This window comes from Babylonia areolata, chromosome 12 (assembly GCF_041734735.1).
Source record: "Babylonia areolata isolate BAREFJ2019XMU chromosome 12, ASM4173473v1, whole genome shotgun sequence".
NCBI lineage: Eukaryota > Metazoa > Mollusca > Gastropoda > Neogastropoda > Buccinidae > Babylonia > Babylonia areolata.
The window spans coordinates 1,847,754-1,871,228 of record NC_134887.1 but is presented as its reverse complement, the minus strand read 5'-3'; the positions used below and the strand labels follow the sequence as shown (position 1 = coordinate 1,871,228).

Here is a 23,475-nt window from a genome sequence, read left to right as displayed (position 1 = left end):
ACCTAAACAAACATTCAGACAACTATCTGGGAACAGCCCAAAAAATATTCTGGATTTGGAGCCTCAACATGATCCAGAAATACAGCATAATCTGGAAGACTTCTAACCTATCATTGGTGTGACTGTAAAGATTTTTTTTCACTAAGTTTAATCCAAATTTGGTATTGGCAGACAGTTTCCAGAGAAAATAACTGTTTCAGTTCGCCGCAGACACACATACAAGCACACACACACAACTGAACACCAGGTTATTACAGTCACTTTGTCAAAACAGTGCTACTGCAAACCCATCCAACCCCTTCCAGACTACCCACTGTAGTCTGACTTCTCTGGAACAAAAGAACAGGTCTGGATCAATTTAAGATAAAAAATGAAAAATAAAAAAAGAAGAAAAAGGAAAGTGTACTCAGCTCATTACAAAATGCACACCGAAAAGTCATCCTGAGTGAACAACTGAGCAGGTAGTATTCGCTGGTATAGAAAGACACAACAAAGTTCAAAAGCTGAGCAGACTGTATTCGCTGGTATAGAAAGACACAACAAAGTTCAAAAGCTGAGCAGATAGTATTCGCTGGTATAGAAAGACACAACAAAGTTCAAAAGCTGAGCAGATAGTATTCGCTGGTATAGAAAGACACAACAAAGTTCAAAAGCTGAGCAGACTGTATTCGCTGGTATAGAAAGACACAACAAAGTTCAAAGTTGTGATCGTGAGAAAGGAAACTTTCTTCTGACTGACTGATTATACTTGTACGGCAGGTCTGTGATGGTGCCAGCTGTCAGAGCAAGGGCAGTTTTTGACTAACAAGTCTAACAGCAGAAGCTGTCTCACGCACACACGCACTATCTTAAAATTTTCTGATCAGAAATGTGTAAAATAAATACTTACCAAAATAAATAGGACACTTCCCACACCCCTGCATCCCTTCAGAAACATTTTAGATAAAAATCTATTTAAAAAAAAAAGTATATATATTGAAAGGTTCCCACCATAATCTCCGCAGATGTAGGACAAGACGGTCTTGAGGTCCTGGTTGCTGGTCAGCCCATCCAGGGTCTCCTGCAGAGTGAAGGCGGAGTACTTGAAGCAGGAGAACAGCAGGCGGTACAGGCCTGTCTTCAGCAGCACCGTCACCACAAACCTGGGCAACACCTTCAGGATCACGATGCCGTTGAAACTCTTGTTGGCCAGCTGCAAAACATCACAGCCATTGCTCCCTGGTTAAACTCTGTCTGCTTTGACGGCTTTGTGTCTCAGTCATTCTGCTGTTGAAACTCTTGTTGGCCAGCTGCAAACGACACAGCTAAGCACTGTCTGTGGACTGGTGGCCAAGTGGTAATTCATCCATCTAGGAAGCGAGAGAATCTGAGCATACAAGATTGAATCCCACACTTGCCATAATTTACTCCCCCCCTCCACTATTCCACTAGAGCTTGAATGGTGGTCTGGATGCTAGTCATTTGAATGAGATGAAAAACCAAGGTCATCTGCATGGCATGAGCGTACTGACTCAGCGCACGTATAAGAACCCATAGCAACAAGAGTTGTCTCTGGCAAAATTTTATAGCAAAACCCATTCTAATATACAGTGGGTGTGTTTGTATGTATGTGTATGTGTGTATGTGTATGTGTATGTGTGTTGGAGAGAGAGAGACAGAGACAGAGAGAGAGAGAGAGAGAAAGAGAGAGTTTGTGTGTGTGTGTCTGTGTATATGTGTCCACACGTGTGACTGAAGCTTGACTGAATGACACAGGATATGAATAATGAGCTGCCAGTCAGCTTCACCCATGCAGGCAGCTGGTTGTGCAAATGATTTCATGCTTATACAGCGTTTGGAGTTTGGTCTGAGACCAAAGCTAGGTGATATACATACATATATATATATATATATATATATATATATATATATATATATATATATATATATATCCACATCAATCAACCAGTCTGCCTGCTTTGATCCATTTGTGTGAAAGTCATACTGTGTGCATCTAACCCTCATTCTGTCAACATCAACCTGGGACTTTCCTCTGTCACACAAAGAACATAAATCAGAGTTGGAAATAAAAAGTACACAAATGAAAATAGGTGTGTACAGTTCAGTTCTTTTTTTGTTCTTCAAGGAGGTGTCACTGCGTTTGGACAAATCCATATATGCAACGTCACATTTGCAAAGCAGTTGCCTGAACAACAGTGTAACCCAACCCAGGCCTAAAGGGAAAATAAAATATGATTAAATAGGTATGTAATATGTATGCAATATTTTACTTTTGTGTCTTTGTTATATTCTTGTCTGTTGTTTTTTTGGGTTTTTTTTTTACAATTTTTATGTTTCCATGTTGTTCACTTATCTATATTGTGATAATGCACCTGACCAATTTTCTCTAATTAGAGATAATAAAGTTATTCTTATCTAATCTTGAAAAAATAGAAGTAGAAATGTTTTTAAAATAAATAAAAGAAAAGAAGTGAATTATGATAATAATATGAACATGTGAATATACATATAATGATTCACATAGTGCAGTCTTCCAGCTGGATCAAGACACCAGCAATTTACATTGTGTTCTGGTGGATGTCATGCTATTACATCAACACGCCAGCAATGTACACTGTGTTCTGGTGGATGTCATTCTGTTACATCAACACGCCAGCAATGTACATTGTGTTCTGGTGGATGTCATTCTGTTACATCAACACGCCAGCAATGTACACTGTGTTCTGGTGGATGTCATTCTGTTACATCAACACGCCAGCAATGTACATTGTGTTCTGGTGGATGTCATTCTGTTACATCAACACGCCAGCAATGTACATTGTGTTCTGGTGGATGTCATTCTGTTACATCAACACGCCAGCAATGTACATTGTGTTCTGGTGGATGTCATTCTGTTACATCAACACGCCAGCAATGTACACTGTGTTCTGGTGGATGTCATGCTATCACATCAACACGCCAGCAATGTACACTGTGTTCTGGTGGATGTCATTCTGTTACATCAACACGCCAGCAATGTAAATTGTGTTCTGGTGGGTGTCATACTATTACATCAACATGCCAGCAATGTACACTGTGTTCTGGTGGATGTCATGCTATCACATCAACACGCCAGCAATGTACACTGTGTTCTGGTGGATGTCATACTATTACATCAACACGCCAGCAATGTACACTGTGTTCTGGTGGATGTCATGCTATTACATCAACACGCCAGCAATGTACACTGTGTTCTGGTGGATGTCATACTATTACATCAACACGCCAGCAATGTACACTGTGTTCTGGTGGATGTCATGCTATTACATCAACACGCCAGCAATGTACATTGTGTTCTGGTGGATGTCATACTATTACATCAACACGCCAGCAATGTACATTGTGTTCTGGTGGATGTCATGCTATTACATCAACACGCCAGCAATATACATTGTGTTCTGGTGGATGTCATACTATTACATCAACACGCCAGCAATGTACACTGTGTTCTGGTGGATGTCATGCTGTTACATCAACATGCCAGCAATGTACATTGTGTTCTGGTGGATGTCATACACAACACGCCAGCAATGTACATTGTGTTCTGGTGGATGTCATGCTATTACATCAACACGCCAGCAATGTACACTGTGTTCTGGTGGATGTCATGCTATTACATCAACATGCCAGGAATGTACATTGTGTGCTGGTGGATGTCATGCTGTTACATCAACATGCCAGCAATGTACATTGTGTTCTGGTGGATGTCATGCTATTACATCAACACGCCAGCAATGTACATTGTGTTCTGGTGGATGTCATACTGTTAATCAACACACCAGCAATGTACATTGTGTTCTGGTGGATGTCATGCTGTTACATCAACATGCCAGTGGTGTACACTGTGTTCTGGTGGATGTCATTCTGTTACATCAACACGCCAGCAATGTACACTGTGTTCTGGTGGATGTCATGCTGCCAGTGGTGTACACTGTGTTCTGGTGGATGTCATTCTGTTACATCAACACGCCAGCAATGTACACTGTGTTCTGGTGGATGTCATGCTATTACGTCAACACACCAGCAATGTACATTGTGTTCTGGTGGATGTCATACTGTTACATCAACATGCCAGCAATGTACACTGTGTTCTGGTGGATGTCATACACAACACGCCAGCAATGTACATTGTGTTCTGGTGGATGTCATACTGTTACATCAACACGCCAGCAATGTACACTGTGTTCTGGTGGATGTCATACTGTTACATCAACACGCCAGCAATGTACACTGTGTTCTGGTGGATGTCATTCTGTTACATTTACTCACCAGCAATGTACATTGTGTTCTGGTGGATGTCATACTGTTACATCAACACGCCAGCAATGTACACTGTGTTCTGGTGGATGTCATTCTGTTACATTTACTCACCAGCAATGTACACTGTGTTCTGGTGGATGTCATGCTGTTACATCAACACGCCAGCAATGTACAGTGTGTTCTGGTGGATGTCATACACAACACGCCAGCAATGTACATTGTGTTCTGGTGGATGTCATACTGTTACATCAACACTCCAGCAATGTACATTGTGTTCTGGTGGTTGTCATACTGTTACATCAACACACCTGCAATGTACACTGTATTCTCGTGGATGTCATGCTGTTACATCAACATGCCAGTGATGTACACTGTGTTTTGGTGGTTGTCATACTGTTACATCAACACACCTGCAATGTACACTGTATTCTCGTGGATGTCATGCTGTTACATCAACATGCCAGCGATGTACACTGTATTCTGGTGAATTTTGCCAGAGGACAACAGTTTTGTTGCCAATGGATCTTTTTCAGTGCACCAAATGCATGTTGCACATGGGACCTCAGTTTACGGTCTTATCTGAATGACTAGACGCTTAGTTTGATATTCCAGTCAAACGTGGGTGAAAGAGCGAGTGCAGGATTCGAAACCAGACCATCACAGACATTGGATTAGCAGATGAGCCTCTTACCTATTCTGCCATCTTCCTCCAAATGAAGAATGGTGACTGACATCCTGACCTGTGATCTCAATGGTAAGTCACTGAGGGGGCAGCCCTTCTCTGAACAGTACACTGGTCAGCAGCAGTTCAGGGGTTAAAGACTTTGAAGCAATGTGAGTTGAGCACATGGGGGACAGGGTGGGGAGACATGCTGCTTATAGAAATTTCACTTGTGATTATCATTTAACTTCTTTGTGTGTGTGTGTGTGTGTGTGTGTGTGTGTGTGTGTGTGTATCATACTCATGTGATGTGCCTTGAGTATTGTTGTTTTAAAGACATAATAGAAAAACAACAACCAAAACTATCATTATCATATTATCAAATATCAATGGGAAACGGGGACCTCCAAATGGAAAGACTTTCAAGCAGTTTTCACATCTCAAGCAACTAAGACCAGTCTGTTCATGTCTCAGTTTGCATGAAGATCACGGACAGTCTTCTTTCCAGAAGGCTTCAGATCTCCTTGATGAATTCAATGAATTCAAAATATTCTGCTCCCTGACTGTTCTATAAAAACAAACAAACAAGACCAACTGCTTTCAACCTCTGGCTACCTATGAACACAGGCATGCAAGGTTTCAATAATCTGCTGGACATTACGTATTTTATACTCAACGACACCCTACCTAAGTACCTCACCAGCTGCTTCAAACCAAAAGCACCACTGGGGCAGATCCACTCTCAAAACTTTATCATTTGTTTTAACAGGTAAAGTAAGAACGTTTGGCCACAAATCATTAAATTCTGTGGGCACTTATGCTGGAAAAAGCTGCCACACAACCTTTGTCATTTAGGTTTTACTGTGTCCCTTTGTCCGTAACTAAAACACACACCTATTTCAAACTACTAATGAACAACACACCTGTTTCAACCTGAAGAACACACCTGTTTCAACCCTGTGTGTGTGTGTGTGTGTGTGTGTGTGTGTGTGTGTGTGTGTGTGTGAGAGAGAGAGAGAGAGAGATAGAGTGTGTCTCTGTGTGCATGTATGTCTGTGTGTGTGTGTGTGTCTGTGTGTGTGTGTGTGTGTGTGTGTGTGTGTGTGTGTGAGAGTGTGTATGTGTGTCTGTGTGTGTGTGTGTTGTGTGTGTATCTGTGTGTGTGTGTGTGTCTGTCTGTCTGTATCTGTGTATGTCTGTGAGAGTGTGAGAGAAAGAGAGAGAGAGAGACAGAGAGAGAGAGAGAGCATGTGTGTGTGCACGCACGTGCATGTGTGTGTGCGTGCATGTGTGTGTGTGTGTGTGTGTGTGTGTAAGTGTGTGTGTGTGTGTATGTAAGTATGTTTGTGTGTGCCCTTCCCTGTCTCCAAAACACACACAGCCTTCTCTGTTCATTTACAGCTGTAGATTACTTGCTGACTTCTTTCCCGTGACTTCAGTCCCTAAAAGCCAATCACTTGCTGACTGCTATGCATGTCTCAGTGTTTAACACACACACACACACACACACACACACATACTCACTCACTCTCTCTCACACACACTATCTCATGCACACACACACACACACACACACACACACACACACATACACACACACACATTTGATTAAAGCACTTCATACAAAGACTTGCAAACCCACCGAAATGAGTTCTTCATATTTCCGTATGGCTGCCTCTTCCTCTGGGAAAAACTTGATGAGGTTGTCGTAATAGTTGCGCTCACCACTTCTCATGCCAAAGCGCTGGGCTTTCTCTGGGTCTCCGATGGCAACCTGCAGGAGAAAAACACCTGGTCCTTTGTCTGTCTTTCTCCAGCTTCTTTTGCCCCATGTCTGTCTTTGTCACCCCACCTCTCCTATCTGGCTTTGTCCAGCCAGCCAGCCATCCCACCTTGCTTGCAAACCAAACAACTTGCAGTCTCTATTTTCCATACCTTCTTTTTTTTTTGGGGGGGGGGGGGGGGGGGTACGGGGTGTTTATTTCTACATTCATGGGCTGCAACTTCCATATTCAGTCGTATGTAAGAGTTTTTGGGGGTTGTTTTTTTTTTTTTTATGTATGTGACGATTTCTGCCCTGCTATGTAGGCAGCCATACTCTGTTTTGGAGGATTTCAAACATTTTTCATTTCATGTCCACCATGCAAATGTTGATAACAACAAAACAAAAACAAACAAACAACAACAAAAAAGCAAAAAAAGACAAGAAATGCACTGCAAACAATGTGACTCTGCTAACTTTTAAAAAATTTTTTTAACTGGTATGAACAAGAAATCTTCAGAGAATCGTGCTATATAAATGCATCTCACAGTGGAAAAGAACACTGCCATCCACAAACCATTTAAACCTCTTCACTGCCTCTTCCGTTAAACTTATTGAGCTCTCTCAGCCTTCTGTAAGGCCTATCTCTATTTAGTTAAACTTATTGAGCTCTCTCAGCCTTCTGTAAGGCCTATCTCTATTTAGTTAAACTTATGGAGCTCTCTCAGCCTTCTGTAAGGCCTATCTCTATTTAGTTAAACTTATGGAGCTCTCTCAGCCTTCTGTAATGCCTATCTCTATTTAGTTAAACTTATGGAGCTCTCTCAGCCTTCTGTAATGCCTATCTCTATTTAGTTAAACTTATGGAGCTCTCAGAGCCTTCTGTAACGTCTCTCTCTATTTAGTTAAACTTATGGAGCTCTCTCAGCCTTCTGTAAGGCCTATCTCTATGTAGTTAAACTTATGGAGCTCTCAGAGCCTTCTGTAACACCTGTCTCTATGTAGTTAAACTTATGGAGCTCTCAGAGCCTTCTGTAACACCTGTCTCTATGTAGTTATACTTATGGAGCTCTCAGAGCCTTCTGTAACACCTGTCTCTATTTAGTTAAACTTATGGAGCTCTCAGAGCCTTCTGTAACACCTATCTCTATGTAGTTAAACTTATGGAGCTCTCAGAGCCTTCTGTAACACCTGTCTCTATGTAGTTAAACTTATGGAGCTCTCTCAGCCTTCTGTAACGCTAATCTCTATTTGGTTAAACTTATGGAGCTCTCAGAACCTTCTGTAACGCTTATCTCTATTTAGTTAAACTTATGGAGCTCTCTCAGCCTTCTGTAATGCCTGTCTCTATGTAGTTAAATTTATGGAGCTCTCAGAACCTTCTGTAACCCTTATCTCTATTTAGTTAAACTTATGGAGCTCTCAGAACCTTCTGTAACGCCTATCACTATTTAGTTATACTTATGGAGCTCTCTCAGCCTTCTGTAATGCCTATCTCTATTTAGTTAAACTTATGCAGCTCTCTCAGCCTTCTGTAGTGCCTGTCTCTATTTAGTTAAACTTATGGAGCTTTCAGAGCCTTCTGTAACCCTTATCTCTATTTGGTTAAACTTACAGAGCTCTCAGAGCCTTCTGTAACGCCTGTCTCTATTTAGTTAAACTTATGCAGCTCTCTCAGCCTTTTGTAGTGCCTGTCTCTATTTAGTTAAACTTATGCAGCTCTCTCAGCCTTTTGTAGTGCCTGTCTCTATTTAGTTAAACTTATGCAGCTCTCTCAGCCTTTTGTAGTGCCTGTCTCTATTTAGTTAAACTTATGCAGCTCTCTCAGCCTTTTGTAGTGCCTGTCTCTATTTAGTTAAACTTATGCAGCTCTCTCAGCCTTTTGTAGTGCCTGTCTCTATTTAGCTAAACTTATGCAGCTCTCTCAGCCTTTTGTAGTGCCTGTCTCTATTTGGTTAAACTTATGCAGCTCTCTCAGCCTTTTGTAGTGCCTGTCTCTATTTAGTTAAACTTATGCAGCTCTCTCAGCCTTTTGTAGTGCCTGTCTCTATTTAGCTAAACTTATGCAGCTCTCTCAGCCTTTTGTAGTGCCTGTCTCTATTTGGTTAAACTTATGCAGCTCTCTCAGCCTTTTGTAGTGCCTGTCTCTATTTAGCTAAACTTATGCAGCTCTCTCAGCCTTTTGTAGTGCCTGTCTCTATTTGGTTAAACTTATGGAGGTCTGTCAGCCTTCTGTAATGCCTATCTCTATTTGGTTAAACTTATGGAGGTCTGTCAGCCTTCTGTAACACCTATCTCTATTTGGTTAAACTTATGGAGGTCTGTCAGCCTTCTGTAATGCCTATCTCTATTTGGTTAAACTTATGGAGCTCTCTCAGCCTTCTGTAACACCTATCTCTATTAGGTTAAACTTATGGAGCTCTCAGAGCCTTCTGTAACGCCTATCTCTATTAGGTTAAACTTATGGAGCTCTCTTTTTTTCCCCCTTTTTTTTCTCAAGGACTGACTAAGCACGTTGGGTTGTTTGTTTCTATGCCGAGTGCTTGTGAGCTTGTTTGCAGAAATATTCAAAAAATATTTTGAATATGCTATGGTTTCAATCAACACTCAACAAATCACAAAGTGAGTCCTTTTGTTTTATTTCTATATGAGAGTAGAACTTGATAAGCATCAGTATGCATAATTTCATGCACAATTTCCCACAAATAGAGAAACTATGGAAGTTTTAGTGTACACAGTACTGACATTGCTTTCCGCTCTGAATACGGAATACAGCTGACTTAAGTGTGGACAGTTAAGGGGTCAATGCACTTCTTTCAGTGCAAAGAATGCTGTCTGGGCACAGTATCTCTAGAAGGCGTCACTGCATTCAGACAAATCCATATATGCTATAAAACATCTGCTGGGCAGATGCCTGACCAACAGCATAACCAAACATGCTTAGGCTTTTGTGCATGCGTATATAATTAATCATATATATATATCAGAGCGGATTTCTTCTACATAATTTTGTCAAAGGACAACTCTTGTTGCCATGCAGCCTTTCCTTTCAGTGCACCATGTGCATGCTGCCCACAGGACATTGGTTTATTGTCTCATCCCAATCACTAGATACTCTGTTGGATTTTCCAGACACACTTGGGAGAAAGGGTGAATGTGGGTATCGAACCCTGACCCTAATAGACTCTGTACTGGCAGATGAGAGTCTTAACCATTCTGCCACCTTCCTTCTGAGTGCAGGATGTGGGGGACATGAAGGTTGGAGGGTGAGGGGGCCAGGGGGCTGGGTGTTGAGGGGTTGGGGGCAGAGACACAGGCATGCATGCAGGAGGAAGGTGGCAGAATGGTTAAGACACTCGTTGGCCAATGCAGAGTTTGCGAGGGTCTGCGTTTGAATCTTGCTCTCACCCATTCTCCCAAGTTTGACTGAAAAATCGAACCGAGCATCTAGTCATTCAGATGAGACAATAAACCGAGGTCCCATGTGGCAGCATACACTTGACGCACTGAAAAAGAACCCATAACAACAAAAGGGATGTCTACTAGTACTAGCGAAATCGACTCAGATAGGTACACAAATATATATGCATGCACTCAAGGCCTGAGTAATGCGCACTGGGTTATGCTGCTGGTCAGGCATCTGCAGACAGCAGATGTGGTGTAGCCAGATGCCAACCCAGGTCAAGTGTTTGTAGGAACAATCAGGAAATTAGGTAGGAACATTTTGATTTGGTAGGAACACATGGACTCCAAGCCACATCAGCAAATGTACATTTTACCTACACGGCATATAAACACTTGATTCAGCCACGTTCTCTCTTGTTCGGGCAAACGATTAAGCTGACTGGTCCACTCAATGCTGTTTCAATGTAAACACACACGATTAGCTAAGCATCATCACGTGAGACCAAGGTCAGTAGTAACTGCCCTGGCCTCGTGATTGATAGGTCAAGAGTGTCTGCATAATGTTACGACAGGAAAGCATTTGACCACGCTATATAGTTGAAAATGAACTAGTCGAAACAATTTGACATTGGCGTAACGTCAAAACAAACTGCAATCAAGCATAACAAAATACAGCGAAATCGCAACAGTTGGCATCTCTGGTAGCATATATGGATTTGTCTGAATGCAAAAACTGAAAGTGAAACATGCATGCAGGATGACTCACCTCGTCAAACTGGTCATCCATGGGGGCCCAGTCCAACTGACCGCCTGTCAGCTGGTCCAGCAAAACGCGACTGCGAGTGTTGTTCATGTCACCAATGTAATGGATACCTGTGGGACATTGACTTACAGTCAGTGTTGTTGTCTTGTCTTGCTTTTACCTTTTAGTCATTCTAGTTCATTTCATACTGCACATTACCTGGGTATATCAATATGAAAAATGACAGAGAATCACATGAAAAAAACACAACAATTACCAGCCCAATCACCTCAAGACTCAATGGTGAAACAACTCCAGTCTCCTGAACAAAGGAGTGGGCAGTGTATCTACGCACTGTTCTGGCACTGTCACGTGGATGAATTTTTTACACCTCCACCTGAATAACTCTCTGGCATCTAATTAATGATTCTGATATCAAGCTGACTGCAAGGCTTTGGCTTCGTGTCGATCAACGATCACTGACTCATACAAGTTTGAAATGACACATCAGTGACTGAGTGAGGCAGCCAGTCACTGAGTTAGTCACATGACTCATTCAGTTTTCGTAAAATCGGTCATGGTAAAAGGGCTTTGTAAATTCTGTCTGAATGTATATGTGTGTATGCCTGAAATCTGATTGAATGACACAGGAAACTAAAGATGAGTGCCCCATGGCAGCCATCAGTTGGTTCTACCCAGGTAGGCAGCCTGCTGTGCAAATGACCCCATGTTTGTAAAGTGCTTAGAGCTTGGCGCTATATAAGTATCCATATTATTAATCAATCAAAAAAAAAAAAAAAAAAAATCTTTTTTCTCCTGCAAAACAACTGTGATTGCAGTTTCAAACTCAGAAAAATAGAAATATTGTCATTCATGTCGTTGCTCTGCAGTTCAACATCGAGCAGATTAACACTGAAACTTTTACCAAGCTAGGAAACAAAATGAGATTCATTTACACAAAGGCATCATCACTTGCATATTATGGAATGCAGTGGAATACAGGGCCAACTTAGCTTTTTACTTTCCTGCCATTCTCCTGGATTGAGGATGGCTTCAACACATACAGTGCATTTTGCTGTACAAAATCATAATCTGCATCATGCAGCATGCCACCAATGGAGCTGCCTAATGTCAGGAATGACTGAATGAGTGTTCAGAACAGCTTCAATCTCTTCCGTACTACAAGTGTCTGGAGAGTTTGAATCTCAGAGATTTCTTCAATGTTCATGAGCAACTTCTACATTTACTTCACTGATGTAATGCAAGAGCGTAAATTTGAAATCTGATCAATCAAGAAAGAAAAAAAATTCTACCATCAATATCAGCCAACAATACCTTACATTTGGTCAAACTTCCAAGACTCACCCCTTCACAATCCTCACTGAACCCAAGCCCTGAACAACTTGACCTTCAGGGTTTTTGCCAAAATAATGTTCAACTCTACTTCAAGGTTATGTGAAAACTTCTTCCTTAATAATCCGTGAGAGCAGTTACTACTAGAACAGACTACAGCAGATATGGCATACTACTACTATTACTACTTTATTTCTATTACGCCCTTCATTAAAATACAATAACGCTCAAGCAGTCAAGGCACATCACACAAGTAAAACGAGTAAAATATAACAGAAGAGAAACATTTCACACAAAAATTACCGCAACATGCAAAATCTCCAAAACCATCCCATGCGAACAACACAAAGTCATCCGGAAAAAAAAAAGTGAACTTGAACAACCATTATCATCAACACCATGACATGTTGTCCATATTATCCAGCGATCAACATGACCCCAGTCAGTCCCTCGGTCACTTTTCACATGAACACCTGCCAGAAAGCCACAACTGTGACAAAGAGATAGGAAAGAGGAAATGTCTAACAGAGAACTGCCTTGAAGTTGGGCATGCTGTTTATACTGAAAAAGATCCCAACATCACAGTGGGGGAAAAGCAAGAGACATTTCATGTGATGAAACTGCATATTTCTCTCTTAGCAATGCATCAAGTTAGCTTTCTGGCCAAAGATATCAAATCCCAAAATTCAAACCAAACCAAACCAAGAAGAGTTTCATACCCTGATTAGTTCATTTCTCAATCACTATTGTCTCCTTCCTGTTCTGTTGACTGCAGCCAACTTTGTGTCTTATGGGTGTAGAAGTGTTTGTGTGTGTATGTGTGAGAGAAAAGAGAAAAGGGAGTAACTCCAGAAGGCATATGCATACCTACAAATTTCTGCACCAGCTTGCCAGTGCTGTGGTGTGAATGAATGACCGGATGTCTACAAACTTGTATACTATGTGTGAATTGTGCTGTGCTGTTAGTTGAGAGCGTTGTTCATTTTATGTATCACACATCATATATGACATCACATCTGCCTTTTACAAGCTATATAGAAATAATCACAGGGTTTTTTTTGTTTTTTTTATACTGTGGAGAATGGTGATGGGCAAGTCATGGGGAAGGAGGATAGGTATGTGGTTGCTTAGGTTAAGCTATGTTTGCTCCTGATGAAGCACTCAGTAACTCACTATCACACACCATACATTTTGCATGCTACAACTACAAGGGGACATTGTGAAGTCAAGTAAAAATGATCTATATTGAGGGCAAAAGAATAAGCTTATACAGCTTTTCTACATCCTGCCTCTGTGTGTGTGTGTGTGTGTGTGTGTGTGTGTGTATGTGTGCATGTGTGTTTGTGTTTCCTGGTGACACTATATTTTGGGTGGAAAGTCATGGTGCCTACAGCAGCGTACCCACCTGTGTCAAACTCATAACCCTTCTCACAAAGGTGTGGCAGTTCTACAATATACCACCAGTATAAATATAGATATCTATTCATGGTGCCTACAGCAGCGTACCCATCTGTGTCAAACTCATAACCTTTTTCCACAAAGGTGTGGCAGCTTGACAATATACCATCTGTATAAATATAAATCTATATCTATACATGGTGCCTACAGCAGCGTACCCACCTGTGTCAAATTCATAACCCTTCTCCACAAAGGTGTGGCAGCAGCCCCCGGCCTGGTCATGCTGTTCCAGAACCAGCACACGCTTGCCGGCGCGGGCCAGCAACACCGCCGTCACCAGTCCCCCGGCACCACTGCCCACCACAATGGCGTCCAGGTTCTCCGGAACTTTGGTCTGCTTGAACCCTGGCATTGGTGCAAACACAGCTCTGGATGCAATGGATTCATTGGGACAGCAGGCAAAACACATCACAATGTGAGTGTATCTTAAATTAAACAAATATACTGTATTGTATTGTATTGTATTGTATTGTATTTATCTATTACTCTTTTTGAAAGAACAGATTTTCTCTGTGTGAAATTCAGGCTGCTCTCTCAAAGGACAGCCTGTCGCTACAGTGAGAACGCCATCCATTTTTGACTCACTTGTGTAAACAAAGTGAGTCTGTGTTTTAACCCGGTGATCAGTTGTCTGTGTGTGTGTGTTTGTGTGTGTGTGTGTCCGTGGTAAACTTTAACATTGACATTTTCTCTGCAAATACTTTGTCAGTTGACATCAAATTAGGCATAAAAATAGGAAAAATTCAGTTCTTTCCAGTCATCTTGTTTAAAACAATATTGCACCTCTGGGATGGGCACAAAAAATAAATAATGAAGCCTAATTATATGCAAACTGCATTTACTGTTATATTACTATTTTTTGTATTCTCTAAAATTGGCACTTTGATCTGATATTCTGACCCAACAACAAGAGCAGTCATTATTATCATTTTTTGTTCAAACAGGAACTTCTTTTGCTAAGCATGGGAGTTTTATTTATTTTGCAAATGTTTGGTGCAGATAGTAAAAAAGGAAAATTACTCTGTAATTAATGCTAGGGACTTAATTCACTTTAAACTGATCTTTCTCATCTTAAACATTACATTTTAAAATTATACACAATACATAAAAAGCTTGGATTTTTTTTTTCAGTGTATCACAAGTGAGTCTTGGAGGCCTTGCCTCTCTTGTTTGTTTTGTTTTTTCTACTTGCAAGTGTATCAGATTTCCTATCAAAGTGGACTTTTGGACAGATTTCTGCCACAGACAACGCTTTTGATGCTGTGGGTTCTTTCATGTGTATGAAGTGCATACTACACACAGGACCTTGGTTTCACTTTAATGTCTCATCCGAATGACTAGCATACAGATCACCACTCTAGGTTTAGCGGAGGGGGAGAAAATACTGGTGAGTGTAGGATTCAAACCAATGTGCTCAAATTCTCTCCCTTCCTAGGCAGACGTGTTACCACTTGGCCAACATTCCACTATATGTATTTCTCTCTCTCTAGAACACAGAAACATCTCTCAATCATTATATTTACATGAATTATTTATTTGTATGCTTGTCCTCTCCATGCATCAACATGTATTATTAATAATCATGTATAACTAGTGCTCTCTCCCTCTCTATCTCTTGTTCTCAGTGGTTGTTCATGACCCTTTCTTTCATAGAATTCTCTTTTCCTTCTTCTTTATCTCCCTCACCCCTCTTTTTTTTTTCTTTTTTTCTTTCTTTTTTTCTTCTTCTTTTTTTTAATCCATATTCAGATGCGAAACAGCCATTTGCACAGGTTTGTTCCCTCATTGTTAGTAAAGTGTCTGTTTATTACCTCATTCTATTCTCTCTCTCTCTCTCACTTTGATTCCATCTTTCTCATTTGTATTTGTATTGCTTTTTATCACAACCAATTTCTCTGTGTGAAATTTGAGCTGCTCTCCCCAGGGAGAGCGCGTCACTACAATACAGCGCCACCCCTTTTTTTTTGTATTTTTTCCTGTGTGCAGTTTTATTTGTTTTTCCTACAGAAGTGAATTTTCTACAGAATTTTGCCAGGAACAAGCCTTTTGTTGCCATGGGTTCTTTTACATGTGCTAAGTGCATGTTGCACACGGGACCTCAGTTTATCCAAATGACTAGCGTCCAGACCACCACTCAAGGTCTAGTGGAGGGGGAGAAAATATCGGTGCCTGAGCCGTGATTCAAACCAGCGCGCTCAGATTCTCTCACTTTCTTGGTGGACGCGTTAACTCTAGGCCATCACTCCACACTATCGCTTTGCAGTGTGGTAAATACACACAAATTTATCATTCATGGATATCCATGATTTACAGTGTATATGCTGTTCTGATATGTACTTCGGAAATAAACAGATATCATACACAAAATAATGCACAGATTAAAATCCATATTTTGTTATGATCATTATGACATTTAATCTATCTGATCAAATGATGAGGCAGTCACAAATCTTGGAAGTTACAATTATTATTTCTCTGAGACATTCTTCCTCCTACCAAACAAACAAAAACAAGTACCTAGGACACATGAACACAAAACCCAGTCTAAAAGTAAATTGCACAAAAACATATTCTGAATATTACAAAGCAGAATACATAGTATCATGTTTTTGTGAGTTATCATTGACAGTTTCAGTTTCTCAAGGAAGCATCACTGCATTCGGACAAATCCATTTAACTTTATAAGCTACATCACATCTGCTACACAGATCCCCAACAGAAGCACAACCAAATGTGCTAGTCAGGCCCTGAGGGCATGTATGTTGTGTGCCTATCACAGTAGATTCCATCTAAAGAATTTTGCCAGTGGACGAAACATTTGTTACAAGGGGTTCTTTTTCCTTGGTGCAACAAGTGTGTGCTGAACACAGCACCTTAGTTTATTGCCTCATCTGAATGACAAGATGCTCAGTCTGATTTTCCAGTCAGACTTGGGAGAAAGGGCTGGAGCAGGAATTGAACCCACACCCTCTTGGGCACAATATTAATTGACAGATGAGCATCTTATCCATTCTGCAATCTTCCTCCAATCATTCACACAAAAGAAACACAGAGTTCTGTTTCTTTAAGTTATTCTCTAATTTCTGAAGCTGAGATCTGAGCATAAGGGAAGTGTTGCTGGCATGAAGGGGATACCTGATTGCCTCGTGACAGGAAGAAAGTGACTATTAAGCATTTTGTCCTAAGTCAAAGGGTCAGAATGCATCTGGTGCTTTGCCTAGGTTATTAGTTCTAGAACTACATAGGCACACAAAAAGATTACATTTTTATACTAGCATAATAGCTTCATTATTAGTAATATTACCTAGTCATTACACATGATATGTTGTTTTGTTTTTTGTACGTGTGCCTTGAGTTTAATGCATAAATGTGTTTGTGCATTGACGCACACATGCACGTTTGTGAGTGTGTGGCACATCACAAATACATGTATCTACAGAAATGCCCATGCGATACATATGTAACACTAACAGAACCTTGACCTTTGTAGCAATTATGGTCTGGCAAACAACTCATGCTATTATCATGCCAAATTCCATGGCTAGATAAAGAGCAAGATAAAACCATTGCCCATGCAGCACTGTGATTCTATTACCTTTGTACACCAGTAGTACTCTGTGAGCAACTAAGATACTGAGCTCTCTCTCTCTCCTTGAATCTCTCTCCCTCTCTCTAATCTGTGAATAAACAATTAAATTTTAATAAAGGCCTGGAACCAACATGATACCTGTGACGGTCCATTACGAGTACGACGATACTGGACAAAAACCGATCTAGTACTCACTCTGTTTTAAAATGGCATCTCTGGCCTGTGGGTCGGATACAAGCGGTTCTTTGGAACGTCTGTGATCCACGGCGAAAGGATTGCGACCTGGTCTGGGCCCACTGAAGAGCCGAGAGACTAAGTAAATGCAAGTGTAGGTTGCTAATCCCACCAAAATCCATTTCGGATTTTCAATTAAATAGTCAAAAAACTTTTCAACAGCCATTGGCGAATTTGAATGAACAGAACTGGCAAACAGTTGGTCGATCTTCACGTGTAGGGCTGTTGTGCTCTCCAGTCCAACGAGAGAAGATCTCTGTTCAATATACAAGCGACTGTTCGGCTGTCCTTCCCTGTCGTCTGCTGAGCGTTGTCGGCTTGATCTGTGGACGTTGACACCTGAGCCGTTTGAGAATTTTTACCATTTCCATCCAAATGAGAATTTTATCAAACCAAGAACACATGGACACACACATTGCAGAATGTTTCAGGGTCTCTCGATCTAGATACCTTCCCGAATACAGTAGACAACAGACAACATGCTGTCAGTGTCAGTATATCATGGTGTGTGTGTGTGTGTGTGTGTGTGTGTGTGTGTGTGTGTGTCTGTGTGTCTGTGTGTGTGTTTCTTTTGTTTAACGTCTTTTCACAGGTAATTCAGTTTCAGTTTCAGTAGCTCAAGGAGGCGTCACTGCGTTCGGACAAATCCATATACGCTACACCACATCTGCCAAGCAGATGCCTGACCAGCAGCGTAACCCAACGCGCTTAGTCAGGCCTTGAGGGGAAAAAAAAGGTAAGGATGGGGGTAGTACACGATGGGGGTAGTACACGATGGGGGTAGTACATGATGGGGGGTAGTACATGATGGGGGTAGTACATGATGGGGGTAGTACATGATGGGGGTAGTACAGGTGATGGGGGTAGTACATGATGGGGGGTAGTACATGATGGGGGGTAGTACATGATGGGGGGTAGTACATGATGGGGGGTAGTACATGATGGGGGTAGTACATGATGGGGGTAGTACATGATGGGGGTAGTACATGATGGGGGGTAGTACATGATGGGGGTAGTACATGATGGGGGGTAGTACATGATGGGGGGTAGTACATGATGGGGGTAGTACATGATGGGGGTAGTACAGGTAAGGACGGATGGGGGTAGTACATGATGGGGGTAGTACATGATGGGGGTAGTACATGATGGGGGGTAGTACATGATGGGGGTAGTACATGATGGGGGGGGGGGTAGTACATGATTGGGGGGGGGGGGTAGTACATGATGGGGGGGGGGGGGGGGGGGGTAGTACATGATGGGGGTAGTACAGGTAAGGACGGATGGGGGTAGTACATGATGGGGGTAGTACATGATGGGGGTAGTACATGATGGGGGTAGTACATGATGGGGGGGTAGTACATGAGGGGGGGGGGGGGTAGTACATGATGGGGGTAGTACATGATGGGGGTAGTACAGGTAAGGACGGATGGGGGTAGTACATGATGGGGGCAGTACATGATGGGGGCAGTACATGATGGGGGTAGTACATGATGGGGGTAGTACATGATGGGGGTAGTACATGATGGGGGTAGTACATGATGGGGGGTAGTACATGATGGGGGTAGTACATGATGGGGGTAGTACAGGTAAGGACGGATGGGGGTAGTACATGATGGGGGTAGTACAGGTAAGGACGGATGGGGGTAGTACATGATGGGGGTAGTACATGATGGGGGTAGTACATGATGGGGGGTAGTACATGATGGGGGTAGTACAGGTAAGGACGGATGGGGGTAGTACATGATGGGGGTAGTACATGATGGGGGGTAGTACATGATGGGGGGTAGTACATGATGGGGGTAGTACATGATGGGGGTAGTACATGATGGGGGTAGTACAGGTAAGGACGGATGGGGGTAGTACATGTGTGTGCGCGCGTGTGTGTTGGGGCGTGGGAAGATGTGTTTGGGCGACTGATACATTAAAAGATACATAAAAAAAAAAAGTGGCAGAGGTTACAACAGGAAGAACTACGAACGATTTAACTGAGAGTAGTATATAGTATCTATTCCGGCAGTCAAACAACTGAATTATATCCCTGTAAATTGTGACATGATTAAGAGTATTCATTATAACAAAAACATAATCAGAGGTAGATACCAACTGGACTTTGATTCAAATAGTCGGTGATTTGTCGGAGTAGTAAAGAGTGGGGGCTGGTCACTGGCAGTGACTCCGAGCGGCCCGGAACTAAAGACCACTGAGTTGTTTTGTTCTAGGACACTGACTCGACGTGACAAGTATATATGTCAGTGATAGACACTGATTAACTTCCGCGTAAACACTGTATGTTTTTGCAATATTTTGTACGAATTAAGGGCATTAAAATGAAATCGATAAATCAGACTTATGATTGGTCTTCAAGTTGACTGGGAGACAGACTGATAAATCAAGTTATATCGGCATTGCAAAAATCACCTCTAATACTAAAGGTCATGTAGCATCTTGTTGGAAAGCTATACTAACATTCTGCGGCTAATGTTAATGATGCAGTCTCATTAGATGTCAAATTATAAAGAAATGGCACGAAAACATGATGTATTTGGCTTGCTCTGCTGTCGTGTAACGAAAGGGCAGACCAGCTGGCCAAGAACGCTGTAAAGGAAGAATTATCGAGATCCTTCGTACCTGATACACAGACATGAAGCGGAAGGTGAACACTTCCGTTAAGGATCTTTGGCAAGAGGAGTGGAACACCCAGACGGACAACAAGCTCTTCCAGATCCGTCCAGACCTAAAAGAGACCCTCCCATCGGAGGAGGAGTCTGTGCAGTGCAGACTGCGCACGGGGCATACTTTCTTTTTTTCTTTTCTTTTTTTAATACTCATTTTTACTTGTTGCAGGGGGAGGAGGGCCCTCGATGTATTCCCTGTGATGAGCCTCTCAGGACTGTTGGGATCTGCATGACGTTAGACACAGACATTGTACAGCGGTTTCTCTGAAGATTTTGTTTCGTGATGTCCTTCCGTGGATGCTGATGGACTTCTCAGTGAAAGAAGTGAACATTTTTAATCAGATTTGAAGGTTTTAAACTATGGAAGGTTTTCAGGTAAACTTTGAGTGGAAAGCTTAAAGCGGTGACTTGTTTTTCTTGTTTGTTTGTTTTTTTTAGTGTTGTTGTTGGTGGGTTTTTTGTGGTTTTTTTGTTTGTTTTTTTGTTGTTGTTTTTTTGTTTTTGTTTTGTTTTTACACTTTTGACTTGTAGTAGGTATGAACGTGGCGATAGCCTTGAGGTGGCCCTAGTGGTCGGCGAGGCTCTAAGCACCATAATTTTTGTCAGTCATGTAACTCGATCAATCGTCAGTTTCACCCAAATCCGCTTTGTGGTAAGCTGGCAGACTATTTCCATTGCTGTAGACCAGGCAGATAATGCTCTTCACGGTCAGTGCACACTGAGAAAGGTCAACAATCCCCACGGGAAATGAACACACTGTCCAAACTTTCGGAAATTGTGATTTGTCATTTACCTCAAGACCACCGACTCTCAAAGCCCAATTTTAAACGGGGCCAGCTGTGCGTTCCCCGAGGCCTATGTTCCTCCACTGATGTCTGTGTTCCTCCAAATTTTCTTTCAGCCAAATCTAAGTTCCCCCAGGTCTATGTTCCCCTCAGGTCTCGGACCACTGCTGACCACTATATTGACCACGACCCCAGAGTGTTCAGATTGCTATAATTATTTTGACCCATCTGTCCATTATTAAGTCATAGCAAGTGATTGACCGCTGCTTGACCACTACTGGTTACTGCTGTACATTATCAGAGTTCACCCTGTATCATTCTGTGATTGTTAAGCATTATAGAGACGTCATTGCAAGATTTGACCCCAGTACTTTCAACTCGGACAGCAATTTCCTCAGCAGCCGGGTCCGGTAGTGCGCTCTCCCCCGTCAGAAGTCCCACAAAACGACGTCTTTAAATTGTGGTGTTGTCTCGCAAAAGAAGCTGGCGTAAGAAAGGGGCAACATAACCTTTTTTGTATTTGTATTTCTTTTTATCACGACAGATTTCTCTGTGTGAAATTCGGGCTGCTCTCCCCAGGGAGAGCGCGTCGCTACACTACAGCGCCACCCATTTTTGGGGTTTTTTTTGTGTGTGTATTTTTCCTGCATGCAGTTTTATTTGTTTTTTTTGTCGATGTGGATTTTTCTACAGAATTTTGCCAGGAACAACACTTTTGTTGCTGTGGGTTCTTTTTACATGCGCTAAGTGCATGCTGCACACGGGACCTCGGTTTATCGTCTCATCCGAATGACTAGCGTCCAGACCACCACTCAAGATCTAGTGGAGGGGGAGAAAATATTGGCGGCTGAACCGTGATTCGAACCAGCGCGCTCAGATTTTCTCGCTTCCCAGGCGGACGCGTTACCTCTAGGCCATCACTTTCTGAAGTAATTCAAGTTATCACCTTATTGTTCAAGATCATGTGAGGGCATGACATCAGGTCAGAAGACAAACAGACATACAGTGAATTTCTGTAGTCAATGCGACTTGGTATCAAGGAACAGACAAGCTGAGTGGTTGCATCAACAGTCTGATCAGTACGGTCGTTGGAACGGATTTTTCTCAGGCTTCAAAACTAACCTGTGAAACACACTTTTCCCCCTTCACGTTTTTCTTTTTTTTATTCAAATATTACACCGGGAAAAAAATCGACGAACGATTAACGCTAACGATTGAAAAACGTTAACAATAGCAGGGGAAAGTAATATCAAAAGAAAACGACGACGACGACAACAACAACAACAACGACGACAACAACAACAACAACAAAAAACACCAACTGACACCAAAAACTCCAAATGATAGACTAATCATCAGAAACTGGTCCCAGTATGGATTGGAAGTACATTTTAGTGCAGAGCACCACATATTTCTATAAACTGGAAAAACTCCATAAACGGACTAGGTCATATTTCATACACAATTAGAGAGAGAGAGAGAGAGAGAGAGAGAGAGAGAGAGAGATGACAAGACAAGACACATTCTTTATTTCGAGGACAATAGATAAGCACTGGTGTGCTTTTTTTTTTTACATCCAGTCCCCGCCCTGAATAGGCTCTACACTACACAATACTAAAATAAAATGAAAGCATGGTGTTAGTAGAGATACATAACAGGGATGAAAAAAAATATTAAGAAGAAAATAATAATAATAAAATAAATTAAAAAAACAACAAAAAACAAAACAAAAACAAAACAAGAACCCCCCCCCTCTCCTCCCCACTGAAAAACAACAACAACAACAACAAAAAACAAACAAACAAAACACACACACACACACACACACACACACACACACACACAACCGAACACCGGGTTAAAACATAGACTCACTTTGTTTACACAAGTGAGTCAATAAAAAAAAGGTACTGATGACGTAAGAAGGGGAAGGATTTGGGGAATGGGGGGTTTCCTGGAAGAAAAATCGTGAAACAATCAGACTAAGTGACGGAAACTGGGTAAATAATAATTATTGTAAACAGACAAATACATAAATAAAATGATATACAATGTGTTGATTTGATCGGACACTATGGTTAGAGACAAAAATATCAAGAAGATATGAGTGGTGAGTTTTATTCCCTCATCGCCCCTCGCATCCCCCTACACCCTCCCTCCCCCCTGCCCCCTACAAATAAAGCTACAGTTTCAGTTTCAGTAGCTCAAGGAGGCGACACTGCTTTCGGACAAATCCATATACGCTACACCACATCTGCCAAGCAGATGCCTGACCAGCAGCGTAAACCCAGCGCGCTTAGTCAGGCCTTGAGAAAAAAAGTAAATAAATAATAGATAAATTAAAAAAAAACAACCCAACTACTACTAATAATAATAATGTGTATAAGGCACAAAAACTTGATGAAGTCAACTGTAAGCGGGGGGGAAAAAAAAAAAAAAAAAAAAAAAAAGCTACGAAGGGAAGATACTCGAACAACACAAACGCTTTGTCATCAAAGTTATCAATCTTAAC

The 23,475-nt window shown here is 41.7% G+C and overlaps 1 protein-coding gene across 1 annotated transcript in view; it reads right to left on the bottom strand.

Annotated features, from left to right (window-relative positions):
• Window positions 1-17,825, bottom strand: part of LOC143288310 (all-trans-retinol 13,14-reductase-like) — a 35,269-nt gene extending 17,444 nt beyond the window's left edge. The window contains exons 1-5 of the mRNA XM_076596665.1: window positions 17,465-17,825; window positions 13,843-14,025; window positions 10,894-11,000; window positions 6,603-6,734; window positions 991-1,192 (exon numbers count right to left, since the gene is read on the bottom strand). Coding sequence (XP_076452780.1) covers window positions 991-1,192; window positions 6,603-6,734; window positions 10,894-11,000; window positions 13,843-14,025; window positions 17,465-17,669 — 829 coding nt within the window. The 5' untranslated portion in view covers window positions 17,670-17,825. The remainder of the gene's footprint in view (window positions 1-990; window positions 1,193-6,602; window positions 6,735-10,893; window positions 11,001-13,842; window positions 14,026-17,464) is intronic.
• Window positions 17,826-23,475: the final 5,650 nt, after the last annotated feature.